This window comes from Sebastes umbrosus, chromosome 3, assembly GCF_015220745.1.
Source record: "Sebastes umbrosus isolate fSebUmb1 chromosome 3, fSebUmb1.pri, whole genome shotgun sequence".
Classification (NCBI taxonomy): Eukaryota; Metazoa; Chordata; class Actinopteri; order Perciformes; family Sebastidae; genus Sebastes; species Sebastes umbrosus.
Genome location: NC_051271.1, coordinates 8,518,608 through 8,545,018, shown reverse-complemented (window position 1 = coordinate 8,545,018; position 26,411 = coordinate 8,518,608). Strand labels below are relative to the sequence as shown.

Here is a 26,411-nt window from a genome sequence, read left to right as displayed (position 1 = left end):
TGTCCTCCCATGCTCCTAATGGCATCTGCAAGATTTCACAGACCAGAGGAAAACAACCAATCAGAGCCAAGCTGGATAATTGCCTCTTCTATGTCTCTGGCAGCCAATCAAATAATTAGCAAGTCTGTATTTAATATTGGTACAACAGTTCAACAACGGTTCGTTTTATTACGGTTCGGTTTTGCAACCCTAGTATTCAGTGTTATGAAGTGAAGGACAGTAAACAAATAATCATATTTGTAAAGGTGTATTCACCAGATGTTGGTATTTTTAGCTGATATTAAGAGGATATGAATTCTGCCAACTAATCAACTAATAGATAAATTGTTTCAGCACATGTCCATTCATTTGACAATGTCGCAAACAAAACACTTAATAGACTGAGTGACTACATGGTAAATAATGTATTATCCCATACCAGTATAATGTCCTCCGTGCATTCCTCCATGATGGTTGCACACAGCGTAGAGGTCGTACTGATAGTCGATGGGGAGGATCATGTCGGCAGGTTGGTGATGTTGACTGGAGGGCTGCTTCCAGGGCGGTGGCCAGGCCCCCAAGTTCAGGTTCCTCATACTCTGACTCCTCTTCACCACATGGGGGGCCATGTCCAAACCAGTCAGGGGGAATCGCACCAGGGTTGACAGCTTGTTCCTTCGCTCGCCCACCTGTTTCAACATTTCTTATTCATATACAGTACACACATGTGCAGGTATGAAAAATAACACACATTTTTGTAATGTGAAAATCTATGAGGAGTGGATCTAACAGAAATGAATTCAACACTGAATTGATTTAACAGCTATCAAATTAATGTTGCAGCAAATAAAAAATAAACTGCGGTAACTATAATAAAGTAATTTTCGATAAATATTGGGGTCATTTGGCAGTAATTCCAAAGAAATTTCAAATAGGTTACTTGCTAATTATCACCTAATTACCATGAAATTTATGGACCTGTAAAATGAAGTGTTGTAAAATGAAGTGTTTTACAAGTGTTTCCTAAACTGCTTAATATAAAACACTAATAAAAATGAGATAGTTTTGAAATAATATCACATCAAAGACTAATCACCTGGAGTAGAAAACTAGCAACACAGGTGTCAATAGGCTGATACATTCAAGCATGTTAATGTGCTTTGAACACAACGCTATCAGTGATGTCGCAGCAGGATTTTTGCATAAAAAAAACATCTATTTGTGACTCCTGGGTGCGAGAAAAATTGACCAGACATGCACTTGACGCCACCAAGAGAAGTGCAGCAGCAGTTTTCTGTGCTATGTGAATAATTCACTATTGATGCCCCTTTCCCCCTCCTGGGATTGGCACCTTATCATCATGAAAGGTTCTGCATACCCCCACAAGCCTTAGAAACTGTGTTGTGCGGATCACCGGCTGAGTTGGTTAAGTGCCCTGTGCAGATCTGGTCCTCGGCACAGAGTCCAGCAGAGTGACTGACTGAATTCTAATGCAGAGGCTGAGAAAAAAACACTTTGGTCAGAGGAGGGAGACCACGGCGTTGGAATGGGAGCTTTGCGGGGAGATGCCTGATGGCCATGGCTGGGGTTTGACCTATGGGATGTGACTGAGCTCAGGGCTCAACATGGTGCCACCTGCTTGAAAGAAGAGGCAGAGGGGTGCCAATCAAGCACCGGGCAAAAGGTGGACACATCGCTTGGACTTAAACTTGGCTGCAAAAATGTTTTTCTGGTACGTGTTATGTCAAAGAGTCAGAAGATGTGAGGGAGGTAGAGGTAGAGTGGTGACAGCTAGATAAAGTTGGGATAATTGAAATGCCCTGATTGGCCTTAGTCATCATGCAGGGACGTGCACAGATATTTTGATGAGCAGTGATTTAAAGTAAAAGCACACTCCCACAAATTATACCCCTTAGCTCTTTACATGAATCTAACACGGATCAGGTACTGTATGTTTAAAATAAAGAAGAGAGTATTCTGTCATACAGTAAATACTGTATAATGTAGGCTACAACAGAATATGACCTTGTTGTATATGTGTGTCGGGCGGCTGTGCTCCTAACCGCTTAGGATGGGTTAAATGCAGATGTTTAGAAAGGAAACTAGGACAGCATACCAATTGGACTTTTTAATATTGCCAAACGGACATTTCAGGCAAGATGCCCTTCTTCAGCGTGTGTTCTGGCAATATCCTCCATCCCCTGTGGCTCCCCCTGTTGGGATGTATTTGTTGTGGTGGTTGCGGCCACCTGTAATTAACCCCACCGGTATATTGATTGTGAAATTGCCAGAACACACGCTGAAAAAGGGCATCTTCTTCATGTCCATTTGGCAATATTAAAGAGTCATCGACCCGGGAGTTGACGGCAGGTCTATGACACAACCTCTAGCGTGAAACGGGTTGAAATGATGTGCAGGTTGCACCTAAACCACAGAACAACCAGATTTAAAAATGTTTTTAAATGTTATTGAGTATAAAGTCATACACTAACAGTTTTGTAGGGTACGTTTATATGCAACCTGAAAGTTATGTTTGCATAATAAGCGACATAAAGTTCACAAACGTCACAAGACGAAGGCTTCGTTACACATTTATCGGTAAGTTAAGTAATAATGTAGAACATTAGACTAGTTGTATGTGTTCATATGCAACTCTCAGAGTTATAAAAAGTGTCAGCTTTGAAGTGTTGCCAGTAAATGAGAGACGTGTCCGAGGTGAGTTGCCAGGCGCAGCACCGTGGACAAATATTGTGTAGCCATTAATGTCCGTATGTCCACCGTATGAACTTAAGGTGCACTGTGATTTAGAAGAGTAGGTTGCTGAACCTTTCAACTGCTTAAACGTTCAAATAATGACATAATGCACTCTCTGCTAGCCTCTTCGCTATAATAACCTGCTGTTCTTTTGTAGAGTGTGTCTGTGTGTGCGCTGCCTGTAGCGAGCCCATTGTATAACTGACCACCAGTAACGTTACATATTCCTATTCAGATGATAAATGGATGAACAAGCCTCATCATTCTCCTCACAACGGCAGAGCTTGAACCAGCCAGTTACAGTGAAATTCGACTGAGCACGGTTACACTGGACTTTTGGACTTTATACAAGATGATGTTTTTGATTAATTCATGTATAGTCGCCTATGTATTATAATGAATATACATGTAATATGTAATTGATAATTATCTTATATTAAAAGGTTAATCTGAACAGATGTTATGCGCAGTAATTCTTGAATACTGAGTGGTTGTGCTGAGCCCTGATGTCAACATAAGCATGGGTGAAATTCTATTTTGTTGAGTTGTCTCTTAGCAAAATGCTCTGGGTGAATTTAAGTTCGATGATGCAGCGTACAGTTTATACTGTATATCTATGGCTTTTATTGTGAAAGTTAACAGTTAATGGCCGTTGTGAATGTGGGGCAATAAGTGTATTTAATACGCATATTTTCCAAATTAATAAATACAAAGTATTTTGTGGCCGTTTGTGTTGTGAGGCGCTGCTCTGCTCACATTAAATACATTATTTTCACCCATTATTTATGGATTTGTCTCAATCAATCTCTTTCCTCTTGTCCATCTGCCATTTTCCTTCAGCGCAATGCACCTGGAACCAGCTGAAAAGCTAGGCCCAGGTTAGAGATGGGTGGAGAAGCCTTGTCGACGGCCTATGCCCCAAGAGGGGTAAAAGGCCTAAGTAAGTAAGTAAGTAAGTAAGTAAGCAATGCATGATGGTATACATACAGTGCTTGGTTAGTGACATGGATGTATAAAGAGAACTGGATACAGCGTTGGAGGCGGGGCCCCGTTCATTCCTATGAAAGTTGCTCAGTGGCGCATGATGCCAAATGGCTCGACTTCCATCTGGAAAAGTTCCCGGATCTTCCGGCGATCTTCCGGCCATCGGACATGCGCAGTAGTGTCCGCTCGGTCACATGACTTGTGACGTCGTCGCGGTCTGGGTCTCATTCACATGAATGGAGGAAGGGAAATAACTCTGGTTCTGCTATTAGTGCGTTTTACAACTTCTAGGACCTAATGATTTAAATAAGGGCTATTGGAGTGTTTGTACTGGGGAGTTGATTTACCCAACAAAAAAAAAATATCTGCTGAGTTACAGACATCTCTTTCCCAATGTAAGTCTATGGGAAAAAGTCTTTTTGGGGCCAATGGCATCACGTGACGGACACGGAAGTTGTAGTAACACCGTTTGGCCACTAAGAAAGTTGGGATCAACGACCCGCGCTCTTCCTGGGGGCTTGGTTGGTGACCATCATTGTACACTATTTTTCACAGTGCATTGTGGGATACTTTGAGTCCACTACATAGGGTATAATGATTTTCACTATACTTTTAGACTGCACTACAAAATGGCAAACTCACTATACAGTCCACTCACATAGTGAGTAGTGAGTGATTTCGGACCCAGCCATAGCCTCACTGAGGTACACTGTGTTCATTAACTGAGGATCAATTACGAATTAAATGGTCACACACACCTCACAGTTTTGGATACACCAAACATAACTGCTGAGTTAATCACACAGATTATGTTAAAAGACAGATTAGACAATGTTCATTCACACAAAAGAAATAAACATGTAACAAGAACTGTAGATTTCCTCCTTGAATCAGTCACTCATAGAAATAATTGGCGACATGAACCAGAGCTCAACACGATGACAATAACAGCAGCAGCTGCACAAAGATAATTCCTCTCATAATAATATTTATTTATTTGGTCTAGACAGGCACTCAAACCAAACAGGACACAGGGCAGCAGCTCGAGCCCCTGCTGCCTCTATGTGTGTGGGCGTTCTTGATTTCAAGCATGTGTGGGGATGCTAATGAGTCTCCTCTGAATACTGCTGTGTTGGAGTTTGAGCCAGAGAATGAGAGGGTGGCCCAAATGACTGGGTATTGCAGGTGGAAGGCTCTAACTAATGTCGGTGCTTATAACATTTTGACTTGTCATAGCAGGAAATGCACAGGTGTTACTAATAACATTAACTACGGCTCTGTTCTATTCAGTAAGCCATGACAGCGAGTCAGCATGCACAACACCGGGACGCTGAGACTCAAGCAGACTCTCGCTTGTTATTCTCGTTATTAGGCTCGTTCGAGACGAGCTGCGCCTCGCCTGGAAAGTAGCCGAGATCAGGCGGCAGCAGCAGGGGTCTGTGACAAAAAGCTGCAGTCAAGTTGGACAGTTTCCAGCTGTTTCCAGCTGCCTTCAAAGAATGTAACAGAGATAGTTACATCCTGTTAGATCCCATCTGTTGGCTATTTGTAGTTTGCAGACCGTGTTCGGATTTATTTATATTTCTTCGTATACTGTGTATCTGTGGAAATGTGTGCATCTGGCATTGGATTATATCTTTTATTATTTTTATGTCTGCCTTGTAAAGCACTTTGTAATGAGCACTTGTTTTGATAATTGCTATATAAATAACCTTCATTATCATTATTATCAACCACACAAGATGTGTGTGTTAACAGATGAAACCTTTATTGCACAACATGAGACTAATAACCTGCAATCTACCGTTAAATATCACAATTATACACAGAAAGTGAGGACTTTCTATAACACGTGGTGTCAAAACTAAGAGCCAATCAGCCCTTTGATCAATTGAGAATGCAGTATAGTTGTATGGGAACGTTATTTTTAGCAGACAGGGCTGCGTTGAGAACAGTAACACAACTAACACATTGTTGGTTTCACACAAACAGCGGTCTCCTGGGTGAAAGTCCTGTGTTTGTTTGACCTGTCCATCCTTCCCTCCCACCACTTGCTCTGACCATCTAATATTGACGTGGATGGGTTCACATTGTACATCTTACTTGAATGCCCGGTGCGTCGGTATCAGATGCCATAGGGCAGCATTTGACACCCTGGCTGGTATATACTGCAGCCGAGCAGTGAGGATAAAATCCCGAACATGACATGCCCTCTGTGGAGGAGGCAGCACAGTGAGACGTATTTTATGTGTCCTCTGTGAGAAGCGGCAGTGTCTGACATGATGCAGGTAATTACTCATTAGTGCTCGTTTCTTTATCTTCCTGCTGTGCGGCAAAAGATCTCTCTCCTCAAAGACGAACACCAGCAGAATGTTTCTCAGTTGGATGCAGCTGCAATCATTTATGTTCTGCCTTTCAATGACCATATACCGCTGGAGATGGAGGATATGTAGGATTTAGCCCTTTCGCATTTTCCCATCTGAGGTCACCGAGGCTGTTAAAAATCTTAACAGCTTCAAGAAGCCAGGGGTGGATGAGATGGGATGTTGACGGGCTGTTGTGACTGACATGCATCTTCAATAATTCATGGCGATAAGGGACAAGGCCTACGGGAGACGGGGGTGCCAGTTCCCATTTAAAAAAAAGGGGTGGCCAGTGGGTATGTTTCAATGATTTGGATATGCCACTTTGTTGCTGGAAAGAGACAGTAGCCGTCAAAATTCACATTCAGGATGAGCGATTTTATGGATTTTTATTTGTTGTCAAAAATGTCCATCTAGCTGGGCAACAGTCTGCATTCTTGCTCAGCACTTATGTCACCCCTCCCTTATAACCTTTCAAACTGTCATAGCCTGAATCCTTATTCTCTGCAGAACATTTGACGCGACAATTACCATGAGAGCATTTCCTTCAGTTCGTTTAGCTATTCAATTCAGTTGTTGATCATTTCGTTACTTTCACTCCTCACAGAAGGCAAGAGCAAGAGCACAACAAAACACAATTAGAAAAGCATGGATGAAATTCTAATAAGCTTAAAGTTTCTCTTAAAGCTGCTTTAATTGAATTTTGGGGCACTCAGAACAAGCTGTGAACACATTATTGACTTGTCACCTTGTGAAGTTGGTATGGAAAATGAATTAGCCCTTTCACATGTATCCAGCAAACCTGCAAAAACATTCATTTGGCCTAGTGATTCGCCCTGCTTTTATCTCTATTGTGGTCTGCACCAATTAATGCCTGAGGGAAATATCTGTCTCACAAGCTGCTTTATCAGGGTTTTTTTCTGAAAAGAGCTCTCTGAACCAAAACATCACAGCGTACGTAAACACTCAGATGATAAGTCTCTGTGGGTGAGTGACCCCTTTCACATTACACATAATAGTGATCAATTGTTGATCGATTAGTGCAGCTTTAAGAGATAAATTATCCAATGCAAGTTTAACCAGAGTACCTGCCTTCACCAGAGACCACTTAACGGATCGCATACCTGTCTGAAGCGCTTGAGATGGAGGATCAGTATGTCGGGGAGAGTCCACAGGCACATCTTCACCATGCCCTGCTGGAGCTGCTTACAGTGGGGACACTTCCAAGCGTCGTCTGGGGCAAGCTGGAAGCAGTCAATGAATCAATCAATTGCAAATCAACTCACATTGCTAGTAGAAATGTAATTTGTTTATTCATATTTGTGGTAATTTCATCATGTAGTTTACTTCAGATGACTTGTCCTTGTATGGAAGCAGGTGTTATTAATCTGTGTTTCATTAACTCTGCCCTGATCAAAACTTGTCTCCATTATTTTTCTTCTTCTTTCTTCTTTCTTTTCTTTCTTTTAAAGCAGCAGTGGGTGGAATTGGAACAAATATGATTAAAAAAAAGTTATTTTTATAAATGGATCACTATATCCTGACAGTAGTGCATGAGACGGGTAAAAAAATCATGTGCCTCTCTGTCCTCCGATGTTCCTAACAGCATCTGCAAGATTTCACAGACCGGAGGAAAATAGACAATTGGAGCCGAGCTGGAGCTTAAGTACTCCGATCAAACGGTCAAACTAAGCAGCGCTGATCAAATATGAATCAATTCTGTTACTGTAATGCCTATTTCTCTACTCAAATGTTTTCAGAAACATCTTGTAGTGTACTGTTTAGTTGTAAAATGAGAAAGTTTGTGACCCGGCAGTCATGTTGAGATCAGTTGAGGAAATAACAAGCACCGCTCACCAGCCAGAGCACAGCCAATAGGAACGCTCTCTCTCTCTGAAATGACCTGTGATTGGTGATTTTTTTAAACCCTGAAACAGAGGTATGATGAAGTGCAGAAGTCTAGTTTTCTCTCAGAACACTTGATTTACAATATGCTGAAAGGTTATTATGGAATTTTTGCCCAAGGATGCCAAAAATATTCTGCCTACTGCAGGTTTAAGGGTCATTGTAACTGATAATGATACTAATAATTTCAATAATAATATACTACTACTACTACTACTACTACTAGTGTAATACTGTATACGGTGATACGGTGATATTTTTGGAGACAGTTATCATACTGTAAAAATCTCATAGCGTTAGAACCCTACCTGGAACTCACCGTACGAGAAACTCAGTCAATACTTGACCTTTTACATGTTTTTCAACAGTGGAGTTAGTTCTACGTCACCTTAATAGAAGCAAGCAAGCCAAGCAACCTTTGAGATATGCATTACTGTAGGTGTTTGTTGCCTCCATTTCTGCTTGCTTTATGGTTTTACAGGCTCTATACTGCAGACTGAGGACTGTAGAAGATAAAGTGCAAGGGTCACCTGTGTGTGACTGACTGTTCAAACATCTTCCCACCACTTGTCCTTGTGTTGTTGTTCTTGTTGTTGTGAGGTATGGACCTGACACAGGAGACAAGCTTCTAGCCCAGTATATACCCTTCACACTGCTCAGAGGTTGACCTCACGAAAAAAGATTCTATTAAAATAAATTATTTCAGTCACCACAACAGCCCTCTGTGATTGCACAATGACTCCTATATCATTTGTCAGTTAACCCCAGTCTATACCTGTTGCTATAGTTACAGGCCTCCAGGGACTTATTGTCCCTCTTAGATAAACTCCATGCCTGTCTCCTAAAGGTGCTGTATGAGATGTTTGGATTCTGCTTTATGACATAAGATCAGGGAATACATTTTTTTCATTCAACAAAACATAATTAGTGCAGGAGAAGAACCTGCTGAAGGCTTTATGATCCTGTCCTTCTGCACCAAAGTGCCGCTTTGGTGTGCCGCGTGTTTCAGTGGGCAGCGGAATAGCTTCCTGCATTCTCTACTACAGTAATCAGTGATATGACAACTTGTCCCTGATGAGAGAAATGATACAGGTGCGATTGCTCAGCCACTACACGTGTGAGAAAGAAAAAGATAAAGATGGTTCTGTACATCCCAATTCCCTTGATTGTTCCCTTGTTTCCTCTCACTTGCATTCTCATTCATAGTTTTTTCCCACTTAAAAAATAGAGGAAAGGGAAATCAGGGCTTTTGTAAAAATCAATTACAATCAAGTGTCATCTGAAGTGACACCAGTTACTGATGATGTCTGCACAGCTGGATCCCATGTTAACAGTCTTAAACAGTCCTGCGGCATCTTATAGAGTTGTATTCGTACACATGTGATGCACTGATCTGCTGTTATTTTGTACCGATGTCCTGTGTCATTACAAAATAGCATATGAAATGTCAGCCTCTGATTGTTTCCTCTTTAAACGAACATGACAAGCATTCACACATGCACAACAGAATAAGTCAGGGGTAAGTCAAAATATAATCACATTTGTTTTTCACATGATAATTGATGTTTTTCACCAGCTGTCATAAACTTGAAGCTGTGTTATTGTAGTTTGAGCGCAGTGCACAGTGAAGATGTCAATGGCCTTTGTTTGCAGAGCTCAATAACACAGGCTGCAACAATAGTGGAGTTTGCATATAATGCCAATAAAAGAAATCTCAAATAAAAATCAGTATTTGCCATTTATACGGTGATAGACGGTGGACCTGAGGGTCAAAACACAATAACACAACAGCAAAATAGAAAACACTTTTTTATCACATTAAGGTGAGATTCAAATCGGAAAAGGTTGGTACGTATAGGAGAATGAAAATCATGTTCCTCTGCCTCCTCCTGTGCTCAAGATTTCACCTCACCCAGACTAAAACAACCAATCAGAGCTGAGCAGTCTCTACAGCAGCTGTAAATCACTGCTCACAAAACTTGCAAACTCCAATCAAACTATCAAACTAGGCAGCGCGGATCAAATATGAATCAGGATTTTATGACTGTAATGCCTATTTCTCGCCTCAAATGTTTTCAGAAACTGTAAAATGAGAACGTTTGTGACCCGGCTGCCAAATTGAAAACGGTGGAGCCAATACCAAGCAGCACCCACCAGCTGGAGCAAACATTCTTATTCTATGGCTAAACTCCGCGGCCGCCAGCCCCGCACGTGCGTGTGTGATCAACTTCGTTGCTCAAAGTGAATTAAAGAGCAGGCAAATGAATATTGAAGACGTTTCAATTCAGAATGAATGTGTCATCTGATCAGCCTTTATAGAGACCGCCAATCGAACTATTCTGAACGAATATCGTCCCATAACGATCTGTGGCCGATCGATCGGAGCACCCTTAATTAGCACCTACAAATACCTGAGCACAATCATCGACGACAAACTGCAATGGGACGATAACACAAACGCCATACACTCCAGAGCACAACAACTACTGAGGAAGCTAAACTCCTTTAATGTGGACAAAACGGTTATGACTCTGTTTTACAGATGTTTCATTGAATCAATTTTCACTTTCACCCTAATTTGCTGGTTTGGTAATCTTAAGGTGAGTAAGGCAAAGCCACAGAGAGTGGTGAACACCTGTTCTAAGATCACAGGCATATGCCAGCTCGGTCTCTAACAAGCCCATTGAGCAGCACGTATAGTGTGTTAACCAAGTGAAGCGGGCTGTAATGCAGAGGGAGGTTGATTATCCCCTTTGAAAATGGCTTTGCTGTGCCAAGCTCCAGTCAATGGAGCGTAACCATCCTTCCGGTCCCAAAATCTCACCAAACTCCTTGTTTTTGTAATGATTACTGCAAAGGGAATGTCTACTAAAAGGATGCTGGCAGGTGCCCCTTTCACAGCGTGCATCTGAGGTTTTTGTCACTCCAAACCATGTCCTTCACTACACAGTCATGCCTTTCTAAATGCTCTTGCCACTTTCCAGAGGCTGATGAATATGGTTATTTCTGCTGTCAAAAACTATAAGGCGTACCCTGACGACATTGTGTGTTATTCTTCCACCTGATCTGAGCGTGTAGACACTTTAAGGGAAATATTCAGTCGTTTCGAGGGTGCTTCTTTAACTTCTTTGAATCTGACTAAATGTGAGTTTGGTAAAGTTGGACATACACTGTACGGTTTTGGAAATGTTGTTGTGTAACTCCTACTGTAAGAGTAGATCGTTTGCGATGCCCCTGAGGACCATTCTGGCTGTCAATAAAGATTTGTTTGAAAGCTCCGAGGCAGGTAAAGTTTGTTTGCTAGAAGAGGTCTGTAAAAATCCAATCCAAAATTTCTGACATGTCAGACATTCATCCGACTGTCCGACGGCCGGTCAGGAGGAGTTAATCGGCTCTCGGTCCCCCTGTACACTGCACGGCAAACGATGCCTGACAAAGTTGAAATTTGGTCCGACTCCAAAATGAGTCATGCGGCTCAAAATGATGGCCAGAAACGGGCTAAAAATCGTACAGTGTATGCCCAGCTTAAGGATGCAGTCACACACTTGGGGAAGCATGTAGGGCAATGTGAGGTGCGCCTCCTGTCTGCCAAAGTCCCGACCATTCTGGACTTCCTGGTGCCAGAAACGAAACGGCAACTCCGCCGGTTTCTGGAAATGTGTGGCTATTATCGTGGGTTCTGTAACAATTAATGCTAGTGTAGTTGCGTCCCTCACTAGCTTTGTAAGCTCTTTCAGCTGATTTCTGCCAAAGCTCTTCATTCCCGCGTCTGACTGGCTAAACCCGATTTTGCACGTCTACTTAAAAAAGAGGTAGACGCCAGTGCTTATGGTGAAGGCGCTGTTCTTATGCAGGAAATAGATAGACAGCTTTATTGATCCCCGTGGGGAAATACGAATGCCACCAAGTCAAACAACAACAAACAACAAAAACACAGGAAGATGATCATGGTAGATCCTGATGTGCTATTTCACAAAGAAATTCAATAAACATCAAGTGAATCATAGTACGATTGAGAAAGAAACTTTGGCATTGCTTCTGGCGTTACAGCATTTTGTTGGGTCGAGCTTGTGTATTCAGACCACAATCATCTTGTGTTCCTGTTCCCTCGGGATTTTAACATTGAGATTCACCACATAAAATGAATAATATTGTGGCTGATGCATTGTTCTACAGGGTTTTTAGCATCAAACATTTCTTTAGGGGTAGAAATGTTTGATATTAGATGGGGGGTGTTATCACCCTGAGTCATAATGTGTATTTGTATTTCAGTGTGTGATTTTTGTGCTGTTTTTCTTCACTGCCTGGGGCGGTGCTATTCACCCTCAAATTGTGCCGTATTTTATGAGAGGAAATCACACTGTGATGAGCAGCTGCTCATCAGATCTCCTTTGGCTCTCCCTGCTGTGCAGCAGTTACTTATTGCACTTCACTTCCTCTAAACTCATTTCACTCAGTAATTGGTGAGGTTTTTAGAGTCCTGTGAGCTCACAGTCCGGGTTGTATGCACTCATTTAGGATCTGAGTTTTCAGTGCGATTTATTAGGAGCAAATTAACAATCTGTAGCCATTACAAAACTTATGATGCAAATGGTGTCGCTTCCTTCTTTATTTTGTACACATCTTCAAGGCGGGTGGCTGCTTATCTCCTACCCTCCAAGGTAAGATATTTTTTTCTTTCAATTTCTGTTCTTATTGGTTTTTCGAATTCATCTCTGTAATTTCCTGACACACTGTTTAATGAGTTTCTTTTTCTCACAATGTAGTTTAGCTATCTTTGAGGCCTCATCCAGCATTTTATTTTTTAATTTTAGGCATTATTAATCACTGTGTTCTGTGCTGTATGAGTGGAAAATGTTACGTGGGAGAGATTGCTGCAAATAACTTATTTTTTTACCATATCACCTGAATCAGTCTAGACATAAACCAAGATTTGGATTTAGATTAAAATTGGTTAGATATAATTAACGTTGTTATGATGTGCAGCATCAAGTCTTAGCTTATCCCACAGGGTAACTTGAAAAGAATCCAAACATGACTGACTAGGTGATACTTAATTATAATACCAATATAATAATCATTTATCAACCTCCAGTGGAATTGATGATATGATCATGTTTTCCCAGATCTTAGTAATTCATTTGGTGTTAAAATAACTGATGTAAATGATGTTGTAATAAACTATAATGATCCTTTTGTCATTTTAAGCAAACTCTCACAACCACCAAAATAAATATTTGTATTAATATAGTGATACCAATTTACTTCAAGACCACGGATGGCTGCTTCGATGTGTTGGTGTTGGTTACTCAGTCTTTTCCAACACTTATACAGACAGGGAGTTTGTAAGTAATCAACAAAAGTTGGGACATCTGTAGGAATTCTTTGCAACAACTTTTAAGGCTCAATTTACATTCATTGCTGCAGAACAGCCAGGCGTTGTCGTCTGATTTTTTAACATGAAGGGTACTCTAAGATGGTGCGAATAACAACTTATGTCATTTAAAGTACTTAAGAGTTGTGTTGTCCTCAGTCTCACCTGTTCTTCTTTGGTATACAGCTGGAAGCACTCGTCCAAGGTACAGCTGTGCTGCTGCAGGTGCTGCTGCTGCTGGCTCCTCACACTCTCCGCATCCTTGACCACCTCCTCTTGGATGCTGCCAAAGAGACTGGAGCACACACACACGCACACACACACGCACACACAGGGTTTATTTTTCTCATTCAGCTGCAGAATTTAGTTTGGATCAGTGTGACACTCAGGATGAAATCCACAACAGTTGATAAACTGTTTGTGTGGTCTGCCTTTACATCATATTATACTCCATTAGAAGTTAAAATGTTTGTGCACAATGCTTACCATTCTTTAGTCTTGGTCTCCCACTCAATGACAATCTTTACGTGAGGAGGTCCCCCGGGGCCGCAGGACTTCAGAGCTCTACAATACAGCAAGAGACAAACTTTAAATACACATCTTATGATCATTTGCTGCGTTCCAGACAACTCGGAAATCAAAAATGTCCAACCTGCTAGAAAAAGTAGAATGGAGCGACACCTCAAAGTCAGAGTTCCTACTTGTAAACTCAGGACGGATCCATGTACCCCGACTTCATGAAGAAGCAGTTGTATGACATCACACAACAATGGATGCGCACCATCAACTAAAAGGCAACGTAAAGTATATTTACCAGTATTTAATTAAATAATACTAGGGCTGACCCCTCTTAGTGGAATAGTTGACTAACTAAATTAAATTTGGTCTTAGTCGACTGAGATTTCATCAGTCAGTTAGTAATTTTTTATGCCTTTTTCAGGCTGAATGACTTATTTCTGAGAAACTTATGAGCACATGTCTGGTAAAAACAGGATTTAAAGTGGTGCTTTTGTGTGATTCTTTGTGGAGAAACTCAGTTTTAAAGATCTGTCGATTAAATCAACTAATCGATTAGTCGACAAAATCGTGTTAGTCGACTAAGAACTTCTTTGGTTGAGCACAGCCCTAAATAATACATACTATCATATAGTAAAACCTGTTCTGAATGTACATTGATGTCAAATATATCGCCAAGTTATTAGGCAGCTGGTAACGGTAAACAAAGTTATCTTCTCTGCTCAAAAGTTATTCGGGAAAACATAAAAAATGCCAAAAAAGTGAGATTAAAATATAAGAAAGTATTGCCTCATCTCCAAAAGCCTGAAACCACAAAACCGTGAGAGGCTGGAACCTGTGTGTCATGCAGTGAATAACGGATCTGCTCTGACAATGACCCTGAGAATTTCTTTGAATATTTGTTTGTGCTTTTCGTTCAATTTCACTTTGACACGCACACACACACACACACACGCTCACGCTCACACACTGACACAGGTCAGACCTGGCTTCATAGAATGTATTAATATGCAAAGTTTGATGTTGTTGAGCCATTGTCGTGGAAAAGTTGTATAAGACATGAAGTACGATTTGTTCCTTGTCGAGTTCTTGGAGTCCTTCACACTCGGCACACCTTACATGAGGAGGCTCTGGGAGTTAAGATAAGATGAGGGACTTGTAGATGTTTCCGGCTCCCATGGTAGAAGACAACACATTGTTTTGATATCAGACTTAATAAACTAATAATAAACATATATATTCAGGTAAGGACAACTGTGACTCATCAAGTTATTCATCTAAGTGAAGATTGACCTGAGGTACAAGTTTTCCACATCAGCCGTCATGTAGTGAAATGTGTTTTGTTTGTATTGCAGAGTTTTCCTTCACTGCATTGATCTCAGGAGGAAAGATAAAACAGCCTCGTATTTAGCAGCCAAAACAGAGCTGACAGAGGGCCGAAATAGATTTAACAGTCGCTGGATGCTCAGGGTTATTTTTTTGTTCCGGGAACACGACGGATCGTTGATGGCAAATGTCTCGGCAATCGTGTCAAAATTCGAGTCCTTTTGATTTTTGCAAATCATCTGTATCCTGGATGGAGACAGTCTGGAGATTTCCAGCATGACCGGATATTGAATGATTCTCACTGAGAGTAGTTTCACTTCATCTTCAAAGTACAACTCATGTTGTTAGGCTACGTTAGGTTAGGTCAGGTTAGGTCAGGTTAGGTTATCTTTAATGTCCCACAAGGGGAAATTTGTTTTGCTGCCAGGGTTCACATAAAACCAGAATACAAAAGACAACATCAATGACACATCAATACAATAAAACACAGAGCTAGAGCAAGGAAATGGAAATATGTGCAAGTGTGCAATAGTGCAACGGAAGAGCAAAAAGTGCAGCCAGAGTGCTATATGCTATTGAGCATATTAATAGCACTTGGGATGAAGGAGACGTGGCGCCCTGAAACAACGTCCAGAGCTTGAACTCCTTCAGGAGAGGATGGTCCTGGCAGTCCAATGTGGCATTAACTGCTCTAAGGACCTTCCTGTTATTAATGTCTAAGAGCATCGGCTGACGCCTCTCTGAAATCTTACTGGCCATTTTAACTTAAGACTGTTTAATGCATAAACGTGTATGTTCTGAGCGTTACAGAATTACATAACATCTCAACACAATAACAGAGAGGTCTATTTTCCCTTATTATTGAAAAATATCAAAGATACCCTTTGAAGAACTCAATAATGCAACATTGAATTACCACCTACTGTATCTACAAATGTCACGAGATCCCGCGAGGATCACATATCACAGGAGAATCCATCTTGTCAGACTTCGAGTAATGCGTTCGTGACCTACTGGCAGCTACGAGCGTGGTTTAGGTGTGTGTAAGGACCCGGAGAGGCGACTGTTCATGTGAAACAACAATGACGGTTCCTTAAGAAGTTAGTGTAGATGCTGCAATATCATCGGTTATATCAGAATGGAGAGTATTTTTTTCATTGAAAGAAGAGCAAAGAATGGCACTGCAGGCTTTTCTCAAGGAAAAGATGTTTTCGCAAGGGACGGCTTCTCAGATGATTCTGTGTAAATAACCAGGTTATCTACAAATGCTCCTCTCACTTTGCTTATGAATGTACTTGAACTTGGCCTATCTGACACAATAATAATTGCCTCTGGATGAATAAGAAACCTTATCTGTGTCACACTCATTACAAAATGCAGGAAACACCGTTCACACATGATCTTTCCCACAAAATAAATTTACCCATTTTAAAAACTCTATTTTCCTTAATCAAGGATTCATGGAGTTGTCATGGGGCTACTTGGCTTTGTGATGTGATGTCTAAGGCTGTGATGTGTGTGACTGTGAATATGCATTCAAACACACACACACACACACACACACACACACATATGTGCGTGTGTGTGTGTGTGTGTGTGTGTGTGTGTGTGTGTGTTGTTCTTTTACAGATAAGTCCTGCATTACAATAAATAATAATGTAAGTGACAGAGACACAGAGTACGGAGGCTGTAGTGTGCTACTGGAATAACTATAGACTTTTACATTGTTTATTTATAACCAGTAACAAATCATTCAATTGCCAATTAATCATATTACTTTCTACTGTCTTTAAATTATAAATGATTTATTGAACTTCAAAACTGAATTGCAAAATGCATACTCTTTGTTATTCCAATCACTAATGTTGTGTCTGTCTATCAAGCTCCATCTCACAATTCATTTATCAGATTTGATCATCCAGACTGACTGGAGCTGCTAACAGCTGGTCAATTAACCACTGTAAAATTATTTAAATACTCTAGTGGCACACTCCAGACTCCGCAACAACATGCACACAAACAACAATCATTTAGTAATAAGGTGATTACACAGTAAGCGGACCAGGGCAATAAATTAAGAAATCAAATCAAATTCTATATCATTAAAGCAGCAGTGGGTAGAAATGGAGCAAATATGATAAAAAAAAGTTATCTTTATAAAACGGTCACCATATCCTGACATGGCGACGAGTGGCGGCCGTGATTTAGCCAGCAGGGCACGCTCACATGCATGAACATGCACTAAAAGGTACGCAAAGGCCGGCTTGGCGATGTCAACAAAGCACAGAGAAGCTCGGATTACAAAACACACACATAGGGAGAATGACTTCATTCTCTGCTCAGGTAGACATTACTCCTCTATATCTTTTTACATGGACAATAGTTCTTTGATGCTATATTAATGCTCTAGATATCGTATAGAGAGCCTTTAAGCTTTGAGAGCCACAAACCAAATAACATTCATCACCACTGGAATTAGGGCTGAACTATTTTTAAAAAATTGCAATTATTTTGACTGATATTGCAATTGGAATATGATTTGCGATATGAAAGAAAGATCAAATTTACATAATTATTCTCATTTTCATTGGAGAATAAAATCTTTTTGGTTTGATTTTTGTGGAGATCTGTACTAAACAAAGATGTTTTCTTAAGTCTGTAGAATATGATGTGTTTTTTTTAACCTTTATTTAACCAGGAGTAAAAACTCATTATGCAGCACCGCAGTTATACAGTTGCAGACATAAAAACAAACATAACAATTGAAAACGAAGACAAAGAGCAAATTTCAAAATCATAAGGTGTCAAAAAAAACATTCCTCAACATTCAAAACATCTACATCCAGATGTGCCTGTTTCCAAATCTTTTAGAAGCACTTTAAAGACATTCAGTGAGACCAGCTCTCCAAGTTTCAGGTCATTTTGTAGCTGATTCCAAGAACAGGGAGCAGCATACTTGAACGCCCTTTTTCCCAGTTCAGTACGGACTTTGGGGACAGTTAGTAGGATTAAGTCGTGGGAGCGAAGACGGTAACTTCCCGTACTTTTTCGAAGTATGTAGGTCCGTAGGTAAGATGGAAGCAGACCAAGAATAGCCTTATAAATAAGAACAGGCCAGTGGTTCAGTCTACGGGTGGACACGCACGCAAACACGCAGGCACACACACACACACACAAGCACACACTTATTGAAAGACTCGTCTAATCTTGACAATCTCATTTCGTAGCTCTTTTGTGGAAGGCCTGACCTTCACTGCAGCTCAGTAGAACAACAGCAGAGATTTATACTAAGCACTTCAGCTGCATGATCTTCAGGAAATAAAGACACACCATCAAACTGAAAGCATTATACTCAGTTCCGTGTAATCCTCTTAAACTCCATTCCCTACTGAAAGGAATTGGAGCTTTTTGTCTCATGCTTTTGTAGGTTGTTTTTATGTCATTATTAGTGCCTTTTTTCATGTTTTTATCATTCAAGACCACATGGAACATATCAGTGTTTCAGCGTGTAGTGCATGTGTGTACTGTATTACAGGATGGGCATGCTATTATGCATGTAGGTGTGGACTGACTGTAGATATGCTGTCATAAATGAGTTATGGACCACACAAAGAAAGAGTGTACAATATTTACATTTTGGTTAGATATGAGTCTATGTAGGTGTACAGTACAGTGTGTTGTTTTTCTTTGTGTGTGTGTGTGTGTCCTACCTGTCAACCGCAGGGTGGTAGAGTGGCCTGCTGTCCTGTGGGGACAGGTAGCTGTAGGATGCCGATCCTCCCACTACTCTGATCTTAAACAGCCCCCCGGCATTCTGCAGGGAGAGAAATACACATTAGTACAACTATGTCCTTAAAAAGCTCCTTCTGACAGTCAAAAACTCAATGCTGAGTTTAAAATTCAGTGGTGATACTATGCTAGAAAGGATAGAAACAACTGTAGACATATCCAGAACGGCTTATTAGATAACCTGAAATAAACATAACTCAAAGGAACATTGATATTTAAGGATGCTCAAGCAGCAAGTTGATGTGTGCAGTCAGGTATGACTCAATCATTATATTCCAATGAAGAAATATTGTTTATTGTAGTATGTTTAAAACAATCAAAACAAAATAGACTACAATAAATACTCCCTTATAATTTGCCCCTATAGTTAATATAGTTTGCTCCTGTGTGTGTGTGTGTGTGTGTGTGTGTGTGAAAATTGTCATAATTACTGCTGTAAAAAAAACTAGTCTGCCCTCTAAGACTCAGGCGAATAACAGACTGTAAAGAGCACTTGTTAAAAGACAGCTACCATTACTGTAATTATAACTGTGGTTTCTCTGAGGACATCTAAAGGTGAAGACTACTACTGTAAATAACACCCCCGTGATTTGTAAAACAGTCTCACTCTGAAGTGCAACACCTCATGTTTAAGAGGGATAATGAGGCAGCGATGTAAGAAATGTCACTGCAATTTTCTGATGGGAGACAGATAACACAGCTGGTATCTTCATATAGCAACTGTGGGCTTTAACTAATTAACATAATTATGATACTGGCAGAAAGAGTAACCAAGCACTAGTACACAGGGTTTGTGGGTATTAAAAGTAATGCAAGATAATATCAAGGGTTTAAGCCTAATATGTCTTTTGGAAAAATTCAAACTTAAAGTCCCTGAAAATGTTTTTTTTTTCTCAATTACACTAGATATTCATTATTAAACGTGCAACAATCAAAGTTAATGTTAGTGGAAAAAACATGTTAGTCTTTATTTATTGAGAGTGTAACACTAGAGTGCCTTGGTAGAGTGCCTTCTCTCCCCCATTTCTACACTGTCCTCTGTCAAATAAGAGCTAAAAGCTCAGTTAAGGCCTTTGCACACCAGGTCCATCTTTTCCGTTTCGTAAATATGATCTCACGTGTCAATCTCGTTTACGCACCGACTCTGAAGCTTTCATCTGTCATTAAAGTTTTCAGAACAGGTTTTTTCGCATCCGTCAAAAGCCAAAAGAGGGTTGTTTGGCCACTCTGGTCACAGCTGTCACAGTTTTTTTTATGCATGTAAACAATAAAGCATGAAGAGGAGTCTCTACACAGGAAAATATAACAGTGGTAAAGCAAAAAAAGTGTGAGATGTCCAAATGTGTCATTTGAACAGAGAGAAACAGGAAACAAGCATTGCCCTTTGGGTATTGTAAAGCATGTAAATAAGTAATTTAGAATTACAGAACACCTGCAAGAAACTTTCAGCATGTGGCCACAAATTAAGTGCTGCGAAATCCTGCAGGATCTTTACCTAACACCACAGTTAAAAGCACACAACCTCCCTCATTTATATCTGTATCTTACGCAACTAGTCCTGCTGCCTCCTCACTGCAATAGAGAAAATGCATTTAGGCAAGAGGGTTGATTATGGAGCAGAATCAGGTTGCTAATGCGTTCATTCTGAGCGGGCCAACGTTGGAGAGTAGGAACTGCAGCCATGCATGAAAAGAAATACATTAGTTGGTTAAAAGGCACAGAGTGGCCTGAGTGAGCATTTCAGATGGTCTTATCTGTCTATTGGACTATAATGCTGTAGGGAGTTTGGTACATTTTTCAGTGAACTTTGGAGAGTTTGGATTCACAAGCTTCTACAGGATGATCCGAGATCTGCCTTAAAGGAGAGCTGTCAACACCAGTGAGGAATTTGAGTGATTTGGGGACCTAAAACTAAACCTAGGGGTATTTCATCATCTTTATTATCTCATTTGACTGTAATTCTGATTTACTCTGTTTATCTTCAGCTGCCCTACACATGCCCATTTGAATTGAAAGGGAGGCAGAGGTCATGACTTGAGCAAAAGTTAGTATCCCATGTATAAAAAAGTGACCATGAGAAGTTTGAGTGTTTAAAAATCCATGCATTTTAATAAAATATGTTCCTATTATGTGATATTTTAACATTAACTCAGAAGACAAATTATTTTGAAAGAACTGCAAGCTAATAAAAAAATAAAATGTTGACCTCTCACAGTTGATCAATAACTCATAAATAAATCCTAACTCCTCATAAATAACAAAATCCTCCAGAACTCAGATTAGTTTAGTATTCAGTAAAAGACCTGAGAGGCTTTTTAAACCCTTTAAAAATGTAACTGGTCCGTCTGGACACAGTCTGGCTCTTGTAGAAAAAAAACAAGACGATTAATAAGTTAAACTCTCATTCATCAGAGAGTTTGACTCCTTTAGAATCTCAAAGTTATAAAACTCAAAAATGTACAGATTGCTATGAGAAGAAGATGTTTTGGCGTAGGAGTAAAAAAAACACACCCTGTCTTGCATATATAATGTATTAAACCTGAAGTATTGAATGGCCTTTAAGGCAGCGTTTCACTGTGATAAGGATTAAGGTAGAAAACTTAATTAAGAAAAGCTTAAAGGCATTTTGTTTTCATCATTCGGTGTATTGTAAAGGCAGGAGGTGATAATTCTGAAAAACAGATAACAATAAGAGAAGAAGCCACTCTAATTTAAATGTTAAATATAATTTACCTTCCGTTATTTTGAAAAACCTCAAATATTTTAATTTTACAAAAGCAGCCTCTGAAATGTAACGGGGGGAAACATTCTGGTGACGATAAAATATTTCACCTCTTTAATTCATTACAGCAAAGCGCCCATGGTGTGGTGACAAAAAGCATGTATGGGAGTTTTCCAACACATTAACAACAAACTCTACCTTTCATCCAACTTTTAAACCTTTCCACCGGCTCTAAAATCACCATTTGGCACAGACCACCACACGGGCCTTGGCTCATAATCCATTGCATTAGCACTCACGGTCAATTTTTATTGAGCATCAGGGCTGGGAGAGAGGAGCTGGATGTTGACATGCAAGTCAGTAACAACTCAAGTTATGTTTTCCTTTTTTCATCCCCTGAAATAAAAGTTGTATTTTGCTGAGTAAGCCTCTGGGTGGCGCCAAAACATTTCATAATGAAGAAGCAGGGACAGCAAAGTACTCGCACACTTGCTGCCTGTCAAGGGAACAGAGAATATGAAACAGCACTGTTGTGTTTATTATAGATGTCTATATTTCAGTGGAAACAGCTCGTATAGTGTTTTAAATTTTTCCTTTTAACCCCCTGAGACCCGCCCGACTGACTTTACTGTCTTTCAGAGGCTCTAGCAGGTTCAGTTTTAGGGTTAGAGTGAAGACAGAGATATCAGATGAAACTAAAACCTAAGAAATCTATTGATACCAACCATGTCGGGAAGGAGGCTAAATAACGATTCAAAGTTGGGCTAAATTTTAGCGAGGAAAAACTGGCATGGCCATTTTCAGACCTCAAGATATGTGAATGAAAATGGGTTCTATGGGTACCCACGAGTCTCCCCTTTACAAACATGCCCACTTTATGATAATCACATGCAGTTTTGGGCAAAAGTCCTGCAGTTTTTTTCATGCAGTATAAATGTGTTATTTTTGCCTGCACTAAAATGATGTGTTTGAATATTTCTGCATCCTGGGGTCCCTAAACAGTCTTGGAATTACAAAAATTGGGTATCACTGTAAAGCTGAAACTCTTGTGGATCCAATGAACCCAACGATATTCACGCGTGATGATGTTAGTCCCCATAGTAACCATTTCATTATAGTGAGACCATTTTTTAAAATTTGACCTCACTGTATAAAATGATCACAATGATCACAGCCTCATGAAACTGTACAACTACAAACTAGAGACGTAGAGCATTCAGAGGATGGGTGGCTTTCCTAGGTAGATTGACAATAAGGGGGTTTCTGAGCAGTTTACACAATAGAAACGCTCGCCATCCAATCGCCAAAAAATGAAATTCTTGCAGAAATCTCAAAATGTCAAAAGTTTTTGATACCAAATCACAGCATGGCTTTTTCTATGGTGTTCCTCAAGGTCTTGGTGTCTTAATGTGGTCTTTGGAGGGATTAGTGATCATTTTTATCAATTCTCGAGTGGTAAAAAAATGGTTAAATTTAGCACCAAATATGTGTAACAAATGATATCAACACAAAAATGTCTATAATTTATGAGACATAATAGAGCATGGGAATGACCATCATATACTTCTAACATAATGTTCTAAACCGTTATACACTTTCACAATTCATTTTAATTAATTAATTAATTCATGTTTATTTCTGATTGATGACTAGAACAACTTGACACATAGTGCTGAGCTGCATCTCAAATTAATCTTCAGGTTCCCAGCTTTCAGATGATGTACACCACTTCTATGTGACATCTACTGCTGACCTGCTATCTCCCCCTAAAGACCCCCTGTACCCCCGTAAAAAGACAAAAAGGGGCTATTGTGGGTCTCAGAGGGTTAAAATGAGAACAACAGAGCACCAGCAAAAATTGAAGCCCTGCACCCGTGGGATATTGATGACCTCTTCAGCTAAAAATATCTGTTCAATCTACATCTAAAGACCCTGGTGATTGTGTTAATTAAGAGAAAGTGGGTGACGAGGGCAAGGGAAGGTTCAACGAGTTTGTATCTGGCCAGACAGGCTTTGAGGAGGTAACTAAGAAACAGAGATAACGATCAGTAAATAATATTTATTTTTCTCCTCCGCCTTAGTTCTCTTCTTATAAAGCTGAAAGCTGCTCGCTCTGGATAAGGCCACCTCAAATATTGCCTGTCACCATGGCGTTGCCCATGGCAACTTGAGGGCCAGCAGTGGGGACGTGAGTGTCTGTGTATTTGAGAGTGGAGCGGTGGTTTAGGGCTCATGGTGTGCAGATCACTTGAACCGTCTATGGAGAAACAGATGAAGTGGAGATGTGCTTGTCGGTGATCACGAGTAGGTACCGTGTGGAGGAGAAAGTAGAGGTGGATTTTAACATGCAAGACTGGCTGTCCAGAAAACAAACACTTCACAGGATGGATTGTGTAAATCTTAATTCGGGAATGTAGCAGTAATAGTCAGTAATCTTCACTCATTATTCTGAAATAATGAACTTCTTACATAGTGATATAAGATGAGGATTTGTGTTATTGGGCTTTGAGTGGGCGGTGACATAATTAAATGTATGCTCAGCACATAAAACCATTATCACGCTCCCATAAAAGGCTTGGACTGTGTGTGAATATAAGATCCTGAGGTGCTCTCTTTGCTTTTAATCAAAGAATTCATTCAATATTGGTGGTGAAATTACATTTTTTACAAGCATTTCAGCATAACAGAGCAAGAGATTGATGCACTCAAACATCACAGAATGAACTAAAGGACACTCAATTTTAATTGCATTAATCAAGTCCGATGACTAAGTATAGATAAAAAAGAGAACTACAATAGGTAATTAATAATAAGGAGCCAACACAATACTAATACATAATCAAAATCATGAAAAAGAAGCATCTGACGAACTGTTTTTTTAACTTTGTCGTTATTTTTAGCCTTCAATGTGACTCAGACGGTTGTAAACAGACAATGGGAGCTATTTCATCTAAACACAGAACCCAACCTTAACGAAAATTGATTAACCTTCTAACTAATCTCGTCTCCGCGCTGCTATTTTAATTTGGTCCACTGGAGTCGAGAAGGCATGGGAACCCCTGAGCTGATGGGTCCAGGGCACAGAAATAGAGTGGATGACATGTTATTGGTTATTGCGGGTTATTACCTGAGCCTGAGATCCATTCAGCATCAGATAATAGAGCTTGCTGAGGATGCTCTGCTGCAGCTGGTCCCAGGAGATGCTTCTGTCCTCACGCATGTGAAATGGAGGTCCAAACCTGAGAGAGGAGAAGAGAGGAGAGGAGAGGAGAGGAGAGGAGAGGAGAGGAGAGGGGAGGAGAGGACAGGAGAGGAGAGGAGAGGACAGGAGAGGAGAGGAGAGGAGAAGCAAGGAAGGAGAGGAAGGAGAAGAGAGGAAGGAGAGGTTTGGAGAGGGGACGGCAGGAGAGGAGAGGAGAGGAGAGGAGAGAAGAGGAGAGGAGAGGAGAGGAGAGGAGAGGAGAGGAGAGGAGAGGGGAGGAGAGGAGAGGAGACGAGAGGAGAGGAGAGGTGACGGCAGGAGAGAAGAGGTGAAGCAAGGAAGGAGAGGAAGGAGAGGAAAAAAGGATGGGAGAGGAGAAGGGACGGCAGGAGAGGAGAGGAAAGGTGAAGCAAGGAAGGAGAGGAAGGAAAAGAGAGGAAGGTGAAAAGAGGAGAGGAGAGGAGAGGAGAGGAGAGGAGAAGCAAGGAAGGAGAGGAAGGAGAAGAGAGGAAGGAGAGGAGAGGAGAGGGGACGGCAGGAGAGGAGAGGAGAGGAGAGGAGAGGAGAGGTGACGGCAGGAGAGGAGAGGTGAAGCAAGGAAGGAGAGGAAGGAGAAGAGAGGAAGGAGAGGAAAAAAGGATGGGAGAGGAGAGGGGACGGCAGGAGAGGAGAGGAAAGGTGAAGCAAGGAAGGAGAGGAAGGAAAAGAGAGGAAGGTGAAAAGAGGAGAGGAGAGGAGAGGAGAGGAGAGGACAGGAGAGGAGAGGAGAGGAGAAGCAAGGAAGGAGAGGAAGGAGAAAGAATGACAGAAAATGATGAATATTGTTTAACTTATAAAGTCATCCACACTCTAAAAAACATCATAAATTAATTTCAAAGAAGGTTGAGAAAGTGCCGGTTATAAAAAAGGTCATCGCAACTTATTGTGTCATCACCACATCTGTCAAGCTGTCAGGTGTCAAGTGCATCAAGGCTTTACTGTTAGTGCCTCGCGTCCTGCACTGACAGCTTGAAGAGACATTATGTGAGGTCAGGGGCCAACTAAAGCAGAGAAAGCTTGTCTGTATATCATCAATGCATCAATGCCTCGTAATGGGTTCTCTGTCTCTAGGTTAACTCAAGGCTGGAGCTCCTCCTGAATGCACAGCAGCGGCTATATAAAGAGGCTTTTATATGTGAGGTTAATGGGAGACATACTTGTGTTTGTCTAGTATATCACAATCTCTTCACAGTTTATTTAAACACACATAGCTGAAGATGAAGGTTCCAAGGTCGGCACTCTTACACATTACAATACACTTTGCTCAAACTAATGTAGTTTAAAACAACAATCCTGCAATAAATCCTACCTAAATGAAGGTTAGAGTGTTTTAGGGAGGTGTTGATTCAATGTTATGGTCATTATGGAGGCTTAGTTTGTTGTCTCTGCTAGACCCATTAATTTCAGTTAAGGGGAAATCTTATTGCTACAGCATTGAGTCCAATGATATTTCAAACA

At 40.6% G+C, this 26,411-nt stretch overlaps 1 protein-coding gene across 1 annotated transcript in view; it reads right to left on the bottom strand.

Moving 5' to 3' along the window:
* usp43a (ubiquitin specific peptidase 43a) overlaps positions 1-26,411 on the bottom strand; it is a 132,343-nt gene that overhangs the window by 14,478 nt on the left and 91,454 nt on the right. The window contains exons 8-13 of the mRNA XM_037762176.1: positions 24,840-24,951; positions 18,912-19,015; positions 13,846-13,923; positions 13,525-13,654; positions 7,205-7,324; positions 419-668 (exon numbers count right to left, since the gene is read on the bottom strand). Coding sequence (XP_037618104.1) covers positions 419-668; positions 7,205-7,324; positions 13,525-13,654; positions 13,846-13,923; positions 18,912-19,015; positions 24,840-24,951 — 794 coding nt within the window. The remainder of the gene's footprint in view (positions 1-418; positions 669-7,204; positions 7,325-13,524; positions 13,655-13,845; positions 13,924-18,911; positions 19,016-24,839; positions 24,952-26,411) is intronic.